This window comes from Ciconia boyciana, chromosome 4 (assembly GCF_034638445.1).
Source record: "Ciconia boyciana chromosome 4, ASM3463844v1, whole genome shotgun sequence".
Classification (NCBI taxonomy): domain Eukaryota; kingdom Metazoa; phylum Chordata; class Aves; order Ciconiiformes; family Ciconiidae; genus Ciconia; species Ciconia boyciana.
The window spans coordinates 52277477-52293433 of record NC_132937.1 but is presented as its reverse complement, the minus strand read 5'-3'; the positions used below and the strand labels follow the sequence as shown (position 1 = coordinate 52293433).

Genomic DNA, 15957 nt, shown 5'->3' with positions numbered 1-15957 from the left:
TTTGTTTCTACAATGCATGAATATGCCCATCTCATCCTGCTATTCTACCTTTTTCAGGTCCGTCCTTCATTTGTATTTAGAAATGGAACTGATATGGTTTTCAAAGTAAGAGTATTATGAGTATTGCTCAGACATTTCTGTGATTTCTTTCCGATTCTGTTCCTTGCAGGCTTTATCACTGTTAATAATTCATTATGACCAAAACTTTATTTTTCTATGTATCTTTCTTTTTCTTTGGTGTCACTTCCCCTTGAGTTGCAACAATTTGCATTATAATGCCCCTTTTTTTTTTGAGTTTATTCAAGAGTTGCTTGTATGTTCTAACGCTTCTTTTCCCTCTCCTGTTCTGCTTGTGTGTGTGTGTGTAAAATGAAGTACCACGGGATGGTATCACTCAAAATAGAGGATGACACCTCATCAGCTAAAACAAACAAGAAGGCTCAAGTGTCAGTAATTAACCAAGCACAACCACAGATAAATGTCGTCTCCTCTAGGAAGACAGAAATCCCACAAGCTGATAAGGCAGAACTGGCATCTGAACCAAGCTCAAGACATCAGGTATGAAACCTTTTGTTTCACAGGCATTTTTACCATCTGTTTTCAGTCATGCTGTTTTCCAAAATGATTTAACACCTCTGAGATCTGCAGCCTAACCCCTCCTACTCCAAAGCTGAGTTTAACCAATACACAGATAAATTAACAGCTCAGCCCTTGAAGAGTTTTCATCTCATAAAGTTTTAATATAAGACCTATTTAATCTGTTTCATGTAGCTTGTTTGTTTTGTGTAATTATTGTCCTTCAAATGTTCAAATGACACTTCTCTTTCCAGGACTTTTACTCTTTTCCAAAGGCCTGTACACCAGATTTAAAGGGTCTCTTGCATTACGAAGAAAGAATTCAAAAGTTATTTCAGTGTGATGGGATAATATGGAAATTCTGGAATTCCCAAAGCAAGGTAAAAATGTCATGAGTATGCATCTAAATCAGAGCATAGAGTCTACAATGACACTCTCAAGCAAAGGATATTCCTGTAACAACTGTTGACTTCTACAGGGAGTAAAAGAGTTGTCCAGAGTCAAGTTTGCTATCACCAGAAAAAAAGACTCCCAGAGACATGATGAGGGTTTGACTGCTGAGGTTGCCTTTCCTCTCTGTCACCCACAGGTGCTCCTGGACCATCTGAGCACTGATGTCTTGGTGCTTGTGCGGATGTGGGCATGAGACAGTCAGTGAATGAAGTCTGTGAGAGAATGAGTGGGAGTTAGTAAAATCAGCTCACTTAGGTATTCTGTAAACATACATCCCCTCCGCCATGTAAGATGTCATGCTGAATTTTGTTGCACTGCGTTCCCTACACAGACTGCAGGAGAGAAAATGGTGTCCCAACTAATGTGGTCTCTTAAGAGGGTTTTGGGAACTGAAACCTCATGTCACATTTAAAGCTACTCATTATACTCCTCTGGCAGGCATTTATTTCTTTACATCTTTAAAGTAATGCTGTAGCTTTATTGATACACACCAAAGTTCATGTTCAATTTAATTCCGGAGAGGCCATAAGCAGCACCTCCAGCCTTCAGTCTGATTATTAGCACACAGACCTAGATCACTGTAAACAGGAGTCTGTTTTGCTTTTTCCTCTTTTATTTTAGGAGGTAAGCATGAAGAAATGTCCCTCCGGATGGAGTTATCACCAGGGCAGCTGCTACTTCCTGGTAGTGAATCACAAAGTCACCTGGAACACTGCTGCTCGGGCTTGCAGAGAACAGTAAGAGACTTCTCCAAGTGCATGTGTTTGCTGTGTTTGCACTGCTGTTGCCCTGAGCTGAATGCTGCTCTCGAGGCTGGGTTTATTTGGATGAGCCCCACTCTGGTTGTGCTGCACAGCTCCCCAAAAAAATAGAACAAGCCCTGGAGTTCAGACCCAGTGGAAGATAGAAATATATTTAGTCTCATAATGTTTCAGGTGGTGATGCTACCTTATTCATCACATGAATTCCTGAAGCTGTCCATCTGCAGTGACGATGCTTTCCTAATGGGAGAGTTAGTTTGGGAGAAGAGAAATAGAGCAAAGACTCAGTCTTTCATCGTCTCTGACCCACCACTTCCTCGGCTCTATCTTCACTTGATATAGCAACAGTACAATGTTGCCAGCTCCTGTGTGCCTCACCATATTCTTCTGAAGATGCAGCTCTTCAGATTCTGTAACTACTTGAAAACTTTAACGTTCAATTTAGCAGTCAATTTCTGACTTTTAAGGATAAATAAAAGCTAATAAATAATAATAATAGTAATAGTTGTCCCCAAGTAGGAGACAAACAGAAAATCCACCAGTCTTGCTGTTTGGAGGGCTGCTTTGTGATTTTGGTTTTAGGAGTGATAGCTTAGGACTGGAAGAAATGCTAGCCATGGTAACATGGAGCTTGTCCTGGGATCATGCATGTTCTGTACCTTGTGTTGAATTGTGAGCACCAGGTTGAAGACCTAGCTGAACAATAGAAGGAGCTTTAACAGACCTCTCCATTACTCCATGAAATAAAAATTGAAACAGGGAAGAATTGGAGATGAAAGAAACAGAATATATTCAGTAAGTGGTTGAAAGACATGCAGGAAACATGAAACGTGGACAAGCATGCATAACAAAACTTGATTCATCCACTGTTATGCCAGATTATGTTGTCTTGGTAACATGCAAAAGGGAAGTCTTGTCTTAGTTCTAATACCTCCCAGCTGGTGGAAGTTACTCTTTCCTAAAATGTAAATGTTACCTGCTCTTGTGAGTTCACCACAAATTTCACATTGTCAATTGGTTTACTTAAAATTTCAGCTCCTGAAATGGTTTTCTGTCACTTGCTTTTATTTTGTTACTTATCCAAACAAAACTGTAAGTTGTGAATATTCTGATTTTTTTTTTCTGAAGGCTTCAACATTCAATTGATCCCTTGGGAATGTATGTCACTCTGCTGGGAATGTATGTCACTCTGCTGTCACTCTTCCCATTTCCTAGAAGGGGGTGCTCCTGGTGACCCATATTATCTGTAGGCAGTAACTTCTTGCTGAAGGCTATAGTGTGCAACGTAGAAGTTAAACTGAATAACAGTAAATTAATGACAGTGTTAAACACCTACACAAAAAGTCAAGGCATATTACTGAATCCACAAGCAAATGAATCCTAGGGCAGTGATGATTCAATTAATGTCAGACTACCACAGACTAAGGAATCTTTATCCTGGTAAATGGAGTACTCCTGGCCTCCGTCTGGAACTGATTTACAAAAGTACAACCCCAGGCACACACTTAAAAGTGGTACAAGAAGATAACTTAATAAATTTTATTTTGTGCTTTTGCCCAGCTCCCCACCGGCAATCACCACCACCACCAATTGCAGTATTTCTGTTATTAATACTTCTACTGTTGACATTTAAATAGCTAATATTTCCAACAAGCAAACAAAATCAGCATAGAGGTCAATCCTCAGTTTTTTAATAGATCAAACAAACATTAGACATTAAATGAAAAGATTAGAATTGACTTTCAGTGAATCAGCCAATTTCACTGAAAAATAAGAATCAATTTTATTACTAAAAAAATGGCATTATTTTAAACTTCTTGTTTTCTTCCTACACTTTTTCTATTATACAGAACAGGAAAAAAGCACAAGCATTGTTAAAGTTATTTCAGTAACAGTCTCCAACTAACCAACCTCTTAACCTCTTAGAGAAAACACTGTTATCCTGAGATGACGGACTTGAGACCAAGCTATTCCATCAAAGCAATGCTATCAATTTATTGTGGAAGCAATTGCTGTCTGGACATAACTATATGTACATGGGCTTATGCAAATCTATTTGGGCTTCTAATGAGCTTTGACATACATTGCATCCATTTGTTGCAGGTGGCATACCAACCTTTTCTTCAGATGCCATGTGCAGGGATAGAAGCAGACACGAAAACGTGCTTGTCTTGACGCAAGTTGCTGTATGCTATGGTGACAGTGTGGGTGGAAAAAATCTCAGCTAATTGCTGTGAAAATCTTGCACCATTTCTAACCCTTCTCCAATGCATTGGAGAGAAAGGTGGTTTAAGAACTCATTTCTCTAGCTTTGTTTTGTATGCATGAAGAGGCCCTTGGCAACATGAAGAGAAGCATCTGGGGGATATTACGGCTGAGTGATCCCACAGCAGCCTGATTTAGCAGCAATTTTGGTGATTTATGTTACAGTTCTTGTTTATCCTATAGGAACATGTCGTCCCCAAGGGTCAGTGCAGCCAGGCTCTGAGATGGTTTCACTGCTGCCACTGAAGGGACTCTCCACTGGATAGACAGCACCCCCAGTTGCATCTTTTGCTCTGTTAGTCAGATTATACCTTCACCTTCTTGAACTTGAACATTTAATTAGAGCCTAAATATGGTCAGATTTCAGACCCTTTACGGCTAGCTTTGTAAGGCAGGGGCTGTTATTTTGTTCAGTGTTTGTATATTAGCAGCATGTGGCCTCATTCCTTGGGAATCACAGGCAGAATCACATCTAAAATAACAGGTTAGATCCTTCGTGATGGCTCAGTGTTGCCTAGCGCAAAGCAGGATGGACCCTGCTGCCCTCCTCTCCTAATGCTGTGCTAGTTCTATAAGTGACTGGTTTAACATACATTATTGCTACTGACTCTAGCATAGGGATTCAGGTACCTAGAGTCATTTTAAAGGCCCAGAGTATCTTGTCTGACTTTCAGTTGCCACTCTGGAAGTGCAGGGCTCCTGTGAGCTCTGCATCATGTCTGCCAGCCTCACCTGAATGTTTTGAATGCCACGAGGCATTGTAAGCAACACTAGACACCTATTTCAAGGCACCAGGATTACTCCCCAGGTGATCAAACGAAAGCCTGGGATAAGCAGCACCTCTCAGTCACTCCCCCCCTTCACTGTCAGTATAGGACATGGACTTACTACAGCAGTTCAAATTAAATGTCCTCCTGTGCTGCAGAGACCTTCATAGCTAGTCAAGTGTACTTTTCCTGAAGTTAAATTTATCAGAATGGTACAAAGCTCCTTTAAATGTATTGGATAATTTAATGTAAAATCAGCAAAGTCTTTGTGCTAAGTGTTTTGCATATAATACTTCAAGGTCAATGGCTACCCAAAATATTTCCTTAGTTTGGGCAACTGCTTTGTGATGATGAATGCTCTTGACTTGATAGCAAAAATTTTAAAGCACACAGGAATAAGTTCAAATGGACTTATTTAGCACAGAAATCAGTGATGGGTAGGGTTGGTTTTTTCTTTTTTTCAATAAGGCATTATGACCCCTTCTCTAGAGTCATTTAAATTAGGAAGTGTTACATTTACATAACTCCATAAATAACATTATCTTGTCATTTCCTGTGTCTGGCACTCTGCCTAGAGGTACAGTTAGTAATATTATCGTAAGTCGTATGTTCCTTCAGGACTGTTCTCATTTCCCTACAATACATCAAAACCCCTGACTAGGTGTAACAATTAGAACGGTTGTTCTCTCTTCAGTCGTGTGTGTTTCTCAGGCTGTATTTAGAAAGCACTCCTATGGAGAAAAGATTAGATAACATTATAATTATTGCCATGCTTTCCTTTCACAGCACGGAAGTCTCTCCCTGGTACTTGGATTGATGTAAAAGTCTGAAGCTGTTATTGCTCAGACCGCCCCTGTATGTCATAAATGATATAGCAGTTACTGATACACATTGATGCTTTTTGTTTTCACAATTTCTAAAACAATTGAAACAACAGGAGAAAGCTATGCTTACTTAAAGTAAACGACTTAGTTCCAGGGCTTAGTTCCAGATAAAATGCCATATTTTTGTTCTGGCTCAGCTAGTAGTGATACCACAGAGACTGCTGCCCAAATCTCTTCTTAGCCCCAAGTTTGGTCACTGGCCAACCACAGTCACTGTGAGGGGGAATGGCATCCTGCCGCTGCATCAGTTACCCAGAGGACACCCTGAATTACCTGAGCCTGCTTTCCTGGACCTTTTGTCTGAGGAAGAAGATGGAGTACAAAACTTTCCAAGAGCTTTTACCAGTATAACAGCTTTGTTCCTGGTTCACTGCAGATTCGGTGCCTGGTAGATGGGCCCAGAGGTGTGGAAGCATGTCACCCTGGGGACATAGAGGCACTAACACCATGCATGAAACTTCACCGTGATGAGAAGCACAGTCAAAGCCTCTGCTGGGAGCTTCACTGGGTGAAATTTTGGGAGCCTGTACCATAAGCGGGTGCACAATCCTGACCCCTACGAGACAGTTGCTAATCACTTTGACTTGGGACAATCTGCCATCTGTAAAGTCATGATCAATGTTTCTGAGGCCATCCTGCCACACCTCTACCCGAGGAGAGTGTACACAGATGTCAACGAGATCCTTTACACTTTGTTCTCTGGTGGCCCCTGAACTTAGGGGGCCCTTGATGGGACCTATGTTACTGTGCGGTGCTTGGTCTAGGGCAGCCATGATTACACAGGCTGTGAGGGCTAACACTCAGCTGTCCTGCAGGCCTTGGCAGACCCACCGTGCAAAGCAGAGCGGAGGGCGAATCCCTTGTTGCTTTGGTTGACTGCAGGGATAATGGAGGAGGACTTTGCAGCAGGAGCATCCCATCAGCATTAAAATGAATTTGTTCCATACCATGCCCCTGTATGCCAGTGGTCCAGATTTTGTGCAGCAGGGACTGTGCAGAATATTGTGGGCTGCTACTCTGAATTCCTCCTGATGTAAAATTTGCCTGCTTCCCTGTCTGGTGTAGCGTTATGATATGGGTTCACAGGATCAGTACTGTTAGAAGAGATACAAGGCAGCAAATGCGAATGGAGCTCCAGGCATGGATCTCTAACTGGGCAGCAGGCTTGGTGGTGGTCTTGCATCCCAAGATCTATTCATGTTCTCCATAGTGAATTCAAGTCTGCCATGCCACCCTTGAGGTCTGGTTGTTGTCCCAGCTCTTAAAGAAGACAGTCTTTACCTCCTTTGGAGCAATACTGATCTTTGGTCTCTGTTACCTGGCAACAGTCATGAAATTAGCAAAATCATCATAATGCCATTGACTTATTCTGCTGCTATAAAAGTTTTTCGCTCTCTTAAAACATGCTTTGATGAGCAGTGTCATTTTCTTGGGCCCTGTCAAGCATCACCCCGGATGTTTTGGGAGGCTGAAGGGGTTGACATCACTGTTAGGCTGAGTGGCAGTCAGAAATATGGGACAACAGAAACGACAGAGGCTTAGCATCGGAGGGAAGGCAATAGGAGGTGTCACAGGTAAAATGGTGACATGATATCAAGGCAGGCAAAATGATGGATAAATAAGAAAGTGGAGCCACTGATGGCTGACAGTTCCTGGCAAATGTGAAGGATGCCATTTGTCTCTTAATGCTTCATGATTTAGCTTGATCTTGAATGGCTTAAGAGCAGCCTGCTGGTGTTTGCATGCTTGGTACTAGTTGGAAGGCTTCACAGTGACAAAGCCACTCAGTGGCTAGGGTTTGCAAGTCCTCCTTTGGGGTTGGCATACTTTAAGTACAAACACAGAGCAGACCTTATGCATTGGCTTCAATCTGAAATAGTCTGGTTAATACACACCTCAACTGCTCTTTGATCCGAACTAAATGTGTAGTCATTGCAAACAACCCAGCATTACCTCTCAGAACCACACTACCACTCTAAGCCAGACCCCTAAATTACATGCACTTAGTTCAGTTTTGAAACACGGACAAGATTTTAACTGTGTTAGTCAAAGCTTTAGTTTTGTCAGAACATTATTTTAAAAAGATACCGTCTGCCCTACTACCAAATGGGTGAAGCTGTATCTTTCAGTGGCTTGGATTTTAGTGTGGGAAGATTATTATTTTAAAGAAAAGAATGTTATCAATGATTGTGTCAATTGTTTAAAACAGTTTGTGTGTATGAGGTACACATTTCCTGTATACACTTCTTCCAGTTGCCCTGATTTAATTTTTCTGTTAGAAAAATCAGACTAGGACTTTGGTTCCTCCCCAAGTAATCCAGAATGTAAGACTTTATCTTCATGTAATTATTCTTTCATGGTAGTAAGTAGTGGTTTTCCTGTGAAACATTAGTTATATGCTTTATACTAGAGTCAGTGCCCCTTGTTGGTAAGTCAATGGGAGATGTCTGTCACTCTGTGGAATGCTAATTGCTCTGTCCTCTCTCCTTGAGCCTAGATACTTGGGGAGTCTAGCAAGTGTGGCTAATGAACAACACATGCAGTGGCTGTGGGACTTCAGTGGGAGGAAGCCCTTTTGGATAGGCAAGTACATCAGCTGCCTGTCCCCTCCGAGGATTACAGTTCCTGTGCACCTTGGAAAGCAGGAACTGCTGTAGCAGTTCCAGCCCAGTTTTCAAATGTTGCATTGTCCTCAACTTTCTGCTGCTTTTGTTATTTCAGAGCAAGGCACTAAACTGAAAGCCATAATTTACCTAGCTAATTTTATAAGTCTTTATCAAAAAGAAGAGTTTATCATGTTGCCTATTGCTGAGTTGTTTTTGCCTTGAAACCTTTCCCATTTTAATACTAGCTGGGAAAATAATTTCTGGTGGAGCTCCTACTCTTTCGTTTATCTCACCTTTCTTTTGACTGTTACTTTATGTATCTCTAATTTATCTTTTTTTAAACTTTACTTTAAATAATTCTTTATGTTACAACTAATTTAATGGTGTAATCTTGTATCAGAAATCTTGTGAATTAATTGAATGATCAGCTAAAGAAGATTTCATCACATCATTTTAGATTTAGCTGTCTATTTCTTATCATGCACCTTTCATTTCACAAGAAATGGAAAGAACTCAGATGGGCCTTCTCTGTAGGGATCACAGAGGGATCTCCTGATCCCTTTCTGTGAATGACTGCCTTAGCTCATGGACTAGTGCTATTGCTTTCTTCTAACCCATCTTGTTTCTGCTATACTGTCCACTTTTAGGTTCTTTTTTCCAATTGTGAACTGTAATTTTCAGCTCTTAGTCATTTTCTGAGATGGATTTACTAGCTATACTAAATTAACTTTAAAAACTACAGTTAGTTTGGGATCATGTTTAATGGTACCATGATTCTGTTAACCTGAGAGAAATAAACTTCTCTGATAAGAATAAAGAGTACAAGACCATTGTGTCAATTTTCTGATTTGGTCTCTTCTAGTGAAGAAGACAGGTCACGTCTGACAATACACCACCCACGTTGGTCTTAGTAACTCAGAGACTAAGATGTGTTTTAGTTTGTATTAATTAACGCAACCTAATTTTACAGCTGTTAATTTCAACAGTGTAAACAAGGTCTACAAAGATCTGCAGGATTTTATTTTCAGATGGAATCTGAAGGCATCTGAGGCTGCCCAGACTTGAATACAACATTCTGCTTGGCATCTTAAGTATCAAATGAGAAACCTGGGAGGTGATAGGCATGCAATAGATGGAAAGAGAGAAAATATTTTAGATAGGCAATAATAAGGAAAAGTATATTTTCCCTTATTCAGATGGCACTAATTGCCTTATGAAATATTAAATTGTACTCTTCTTTCTAATTGTATTCTTCCAGATGGGTTTTTTTCTCTCAGCACAATAGTGTATGCATTTTTTAAAAAAAGGGATAGAACAACATGCTTCTGTTGGCATCAGGCTCCAGAGATGATAAACAGCACTGATTTGGTCTTACCAATTTCACACAGGCTTGAACGACCAAGTCAATCCTGGACATTGGGAGTGGAACGGAGGAGAACCTGTCACCTACATAAACTGGAGAAGAGGCTCCTACCACTTTCCAAAGAGAGGAAGAAATTGTGTATTGGTGCAGAAGAGAGGAAAATGGCAAGCAACTGACTGCAGGAAGGTCAAACGGAACAGCTATATATGTTCAAGAAAGCTGTAAAGAATGGAGAATCCCTGTAAAAGCATGTGGACATTCATGTTGTTTCAGTTTTATTTATCTGCAGACATGTGAGGGTATGCAGTTAGAAAACTGTCCTAATTATCAGCAAGGTTTACTTTATATGCTGTCAGAGGTGCAGATGCATTGAACTCTAACGAAGGAATAAAGGTCAGTTGCAAAAATTAAGTCCATGTTAAGGTTGTGAACTCTCCCTAAAGACTTTGATCTGTCACTTACTCGTATGTATTTTTACACCAAAGAGCTAGGCCTGAAGGCTTTCATCACATTTCTGTGTAAAAATACCTTTTTTTTTAAAAAAAAGAAAGTAGCACATCAGTCAATTTGCTTTGCTTTTAAGGAGGGGTTGTGAATTGGCTGTTACTTTAATTCATTTGCAATAAAAACTGCAGTTTTACCCTGCAGCTACAAAAAGAGGAAGTCTATTTGGAGTGGAAATGAGGGCAGACTCTGCTGGCTAAAAACAGGTCCTCTTGGGCGATGAGAGGAGGGACATTATGTCTGGAGACTGGGGCTTCTTTGGTGGATGCCCTGGTACAATGTCTTACGAAAATACCAACGGTAGGATTTAGTGACAGAGTACCAACAGTGAGGAAAGCCTTGTTTTTCTTTTTCTACCTCCCAAGGCCAGCTTCAGATCCTAGTGGATCTACTCACACAGAGCTGCATATCGTTTCACATTCCGAACCAAAATTGTTCAATGTTTTTTGGAGTTGCAGGATGGTGCTGTAATTTTTAGTGTAATTAAATAATGGGACCTCTGTAAATCTAATGCTATATCAAAGGATGATTTACACAAAAAAATTAATACTGAAGCTTAATCCTAGAATATTATCTTGGGATATTCAGTGATACATTAACATCAGTAGGATTTATATGTGTGTATAAACCAATGTAATCGTGAGACATATTTTGTACTAAAGCAGCTATGGCTTTTGAAGAGTATTAATCTAAGTCCTTATTAGGGATTTGAGGTTTTTAAAAATAATAATTAAAAAATCCAGATTTAGTTCTGAGAAAGGCTTAAAAATCAGCATTTAGTAGGAAAAAACAGCTGCCCATAACTTAATTTTAACTTATTTTAAATATATGCAGTTGCAGTGTTACCATTTCGTAATGTTATAGTAAATTTATATTTGACCTGTCAAAGATCTTGCTTTAGGACCTTCTTGCTGCCAGCCTTAAAATTAAAAAAAGAAACAAGTCATAAGCTTCCTAAAAAAAAATTTAAAGCTCCTCTCAAACTCTCCCTCTGCCCATGATGAGTGTGTGACAGTTGGTGTGGCACTGAGTAGGGTGAATTTGCCCTGTACCTTATAAACTCGCATCCATCTGCCTGCCTGCTGCCTAGCCTTGTCCCCTATCAGCTTGTCTATTTGGCCAGTCTCTGGATCAATTGCATCTCTACAGTATTTGCACCAGAGGTGCAAAACCTCCTTCTGGGGGTCCTGACAGCAATTTCTCAGTCCTGTGAGGGACAGATGCAGCAGAATCACCTCTCCTCTCTGGGCTGAGGGATGCTCTTCCAGGGATTATTTATCCCTCCTCCTTGCCTTTGGCATGCATGGGCTATTTACGCTTCCTCCTTGCCTGTGACATGTTAAATGAATATGCATGTGAGTAGCTGGACAGTCTTTATATATAGGAGAGAACCTTTCTGAAAGGACTGTAGCAAATAAGCACGAGTGCATTGCAAAATTGGAGGAAAAATACTGTGGACAGAACCTCATCACCCTTATTGTTGGTAACAACAGATACAGATAAAAGTATCTCCAGGATTTCTTTTTTTTGTCATGGTAATCTTTATGCCAAGCTTCTAGACACTTTTGCTAGACACTAACACTTTTGCTTAAGGAGTTTTCTAGATCAACATAGATAGGCTAATTGTTTCAAGAATTCCCCAAAACAAGTACCTCTGAGTACCTATCTAGACCTGTTTTTATTTCTGATAGTTTTCACTGCAAAAAAAATTAGGATCTTGGGATCTCTTGCTGTTGTGTTCTGGAATTCCAGGGAAAATTGACTAAGAGAGCTTGGTTAGACATAAACTTTTAATCCTTTAGGGCCTTCTTTTTATAAAAATTGCTGAGTTTATTGGTGCTATCTTCATAGAACCTGTTGAGGTTATTTAAATACCTCTCCTAATTATTTAATAAATTAATGACATCAACAGAGAGGGAATTTTGACCAAGGTGCTTGTTACTTGATCAGTAACTAATAAATGACGCATGCCTAGTCTGAGACAACAGTGATCTCAGAGGTTTGCTTTTGTGAGAAGAGGGGAAAACTTCCCTTTTCTGTATTTCATTTGAGCTACTTTAAAGTGATTGAAGAGTATGAAGATTTCAGTACACAACAGACTGCTAGTTGTGCAAACTGTAAGTGTTTACGGGTTTCATTAGATCTAATACAATACGCTAATGAAACTAAAATTCTTATATTGCAGTGCAAGGATATTTCTGTCCTGAAAGGCTGCTGAATTGTTTTTCGATACAATAAGCTGTTCTAAACATTTATTCATAAATTTTAATTTGTCTCTCCTTAAAAATAAAGTATTTTTTCACAGATTTTTACAGCTTTTATTAGAATACTGGAATTCAAAGAATATGACATCCTCAAATCAGGGAAAGCACAAATAAATCACTTTTTCTGTTGCCATAGGAAGTTGTCTCTAAGAGGTTTAGTAAAGGAAGGGCCTAAAATCCTGAGAAGTTACTGGGAATTTTTCCAGTCTTCAATACTTTTGAATTACACTCTGAGTAAACTCAGCAGAAAATCAGTATTCAGAGGATCAGCATCAGCAGGGGAATTTCAAGAGGCTGAAAGTACAAGCATGTAAATTCTGGTGTTCGCCTATGGATGCCACACTTTCTGCATAAACAGAGGATTTATTTCACCACGACTATCCATATGCCTTTTAAGAACAACAGAACCAAGATGCAGCAGTTCAGTGAAAAGAACCCAGCAGTTAGCCTAGATTTCTATAAAGGGATGGGCAACGTGACCTCTTTGTGTGCCTGTCGCTTTTAACCACCTTCTCTCCCTGTCAAGTATCTTTTTAATCTGTTCACCAATTTCAAACAAATTTGACAGAGAAGACAATGGTTATGAGAAAAATTGATAGGCAACTGGCCACAGGAGTACTTCTTCCAAACCAAAATTTCTGAAATATCTGTGTTGTTATTAACTTAACAGAAATCAAATTTTTAATCTGAAAAAAATCAGGAAAGTTTTCCAGATCTCTTTTGTACACACTGAAACTTACTGAATGCCTTCAAGTCTTCATACACTCATTCTAAAATTATAATAATAGCTTTGAGATAATTATATATATAATTCAGTGAATACTGTGATTCTGCATTATTTACATCACAAGACTGGTGCTATTGTAATTCTTGTATTCAGAACACTATATATGTTGTTATGTTTAACTTTGTAATGTGTGTTAATACAAAACTGAAACATATTTTGGTGAATACATATTTCTTCAGTTTCATAATGTCACAAAAGTTTTTTTTCTAGTGATAACAAACATAGTGTGGGACATAGTAGAAATGTACTTATAGTTAAGGATAATGTACCTACTGTTTATGTAGTTTCTGAATTCTGTTTTTCTTATGCATGAGCCTGTTCCTGAATTAATACTATAAGGACATCTGTATTGTGAGCAAACCATTTTTAAAAGAGAAAATGCTGTTCATTTTGAGAAGTAAAGTTAAGAAAAGTTACAGATCTGCAAACAGGTATACAAGAGAGAGAATGAATTCAAGGAAGACTGTCAGTCCATGAAATTGAATTTTAATATGATTCTTTATTTAAAGGAGAATGTGAAAAAAAAGTCATTGTCCCTCATCTTCATGGAAGTCATCTTCATGGAGGAGATGCAGATGTCAGTTCTCCTCTCTTATTACCCTTTAAGAAGCTATGTTGCTTATAATATGGAGAACTCTGCTACTCCAATTCAATTGCTTAACTACTATCCTCTACGTCAGTACACAAGCAGTATAAGGTTAGAAGACAAGAACACAAATAGGGTTTGTTTGTTTATTTTTATAGCGTTGAGATAATGTTTTTTTTTCGGTCAGAACTAGTCCTAATAAATAGGAATCTGGTGTCTGAACTACTGGATATAAGCACAGTAAGCAAAGAATCTCATTTTATGCATACATATGAAATTTTCAGATAAGTCTAAATATATTTTTACTTTAATAAAAGAAACCTTATCTGCATCTTCTTCCTTGGACTATGCTACAAACATTGTCTTGGTGTTGTGAGACTCTTCAGTGAATCACCACTGCTCTCTCAAGTTATTCATGGCAATCTAAGAAAGATGTGTCTTCCTGAAGACTGAAACGTCTCTTTGTCCAGGCTCTTTCTCCCCAGGCTCACTGTGCCACAGCTTAACAAGCTGAAGCAATCAAGCACATAACCAACATAGCTCCTCAGGCTGGGTTTGGAATTGGGTACGCTCTCAATTAGGCAGTACATATGTGCCAGTACCATTCCGGAGATGCTTCAGGAGCTGGACACATGTCCAAAACCTACCAGCCTGAGAATTATAATAGAGAGAAAGCCATCCACTGCATCATGTGCACGTACCTACAGACACGAGAACATGGGCCAACAGACACGAAAGGACACTTAATCCTTGCCCTGCTGGACACACATGCGAACATTTTCAAATGTGACCATCTACATTTTGGCAGCAGTTTGAAACTTAAGACTCCAGTTCTGTTGCTACAGCACAGAGAAAAGAAACAGAGAAATGTGAACAGGAAGGTATAAATGAGTGAAGAAAGAAACAATGCAACAGAGGACTCAAAACTGAATAGCAAAGAGGGGAATTCATGATGTACATTATCTAAGGTTGAAGGTACAAAACTAAACAGATTGATTGTCTGTTCTTTCACATCATACCTTGTGAAAAGCCTTTTGGTTTCATAATTATAACTTTCCCATGAGGCCTGTATGTGATCTGTTTCCCCGAAACTCAGTAAAACAAAGACCACAGATGTCTTTCTTTGATAAGTACAATAATTAGAGAATAAACTGCATAGCGCTAATTCATTAGTTCTGAGGTCTTCATATGGGTTCTGTAAAAGATATAACTGGATACCAGTTTGTCTACATAGGATGTGTTTCAAAAATGATAGGATATTGAATTGGGCCGTTATATATAAAATCCACTTTAATGATTTAATCATCAATCATGCTATGATGAGACTATTTAGCTCAACAGAAGGCAAGTAATTCAAGCACTGCCTAAGAATTATTTTTAGGCATCAACTGGCAGTGTAACTAATTACTCAGTTTATGTCCATAATGACTGAATAAACTATGGCTCTGAAACAAATGAATAATACCACTTTGCATTTGCATAGCACTTATCATCTATAGACCTGATAGTTTTAAAAGGATGGGCAAACATTCACTGGTGACTATTTCTAGTGAAAACAGAATGTCCCAAATAAATTGCTACTATGAAGGCAAATCAAAGCCTACTTGAAAGACACTGCTGCATTTAGCCACAAGATTTAACAACCAAAATACAGTGAAAACATGTTCTATGCTTATATGAAAGGGTAATCAGGCAGGAAAACAAATTTTTATAAAAGATACAGCACTGCTTTTTGTAGAAATCTGAGATTAGCTGTATTTGGAACATAATGATAATGTGCCCAGTCCAATCTCTATTGTCAATTATTAGTCTATGCAGTTGATGTCACCACAAAGAGACTTACAAATACTTACTATTTTTAACTGCAGAATGATTCTCCAAACTCGCTGTCTGAGCTGGGATGCCTTCCTGTAATGCAGGCTGCTGGCTGAGCTGAGAGGCTGAGGACAGATCTGCTACCTGTGCATGGTTATACAGGCAGCTGGTTCCAAAACAGATTTAGACCCTGTGTAAATATAGAACAAACTGTGCCCAGATGTACCAGGTCCCATTTCTTACCAACTTTGTCTCTTGGAAAGCAGCCAGAGCTTACTACCATAGGCATGACGGAACAGTATTAGACTGGCCTGGCAGAACCAGAG

The 15957-nt window shown here is 39.2% G+C and overlaps 1 protein-coding gene across 2 annotated transcripts in view; it reads left to right on the top strand.

Moving 5' to 3' along the window:
• The window catches only part of FREM1 (FRAS1 related extracellular matrix 1), a 76838-nt gene extending 62778 nt beyond the window's left edge, over positions 1 to 14060 (top strand). For both annotated transcript variants that reach the window (XM_072860295.1, XM_072860296.1), the window contains 6 exons: positions 58 to 105; positions 376 to 558; positions 831 to 956; positions 1651 to 1766; positions 8204 to 8289; positions 9701 to 14060. In XM_072860295.1, the coding sequence (XP_072716396.1) occupies positions 58 to 105; positions 376 to 558; positions 831 to 956; positions 1651 to 1766; positions 8204 to 8289; positions 9701 to 9900 (759 nt within the window). In that variant the 3' untranslated portion in view covers positions 9901 to 14060. The remainder of the gene's footprint in view (positions 1 to 57; positions 106 to 375; positions 559 to 830; positions 957 to 1650; positions 1767 to 8203; positions 8290 to 9700) is intronic.
• Positions 14061 to 15957: the final 1897 nt, after the last annotated feature.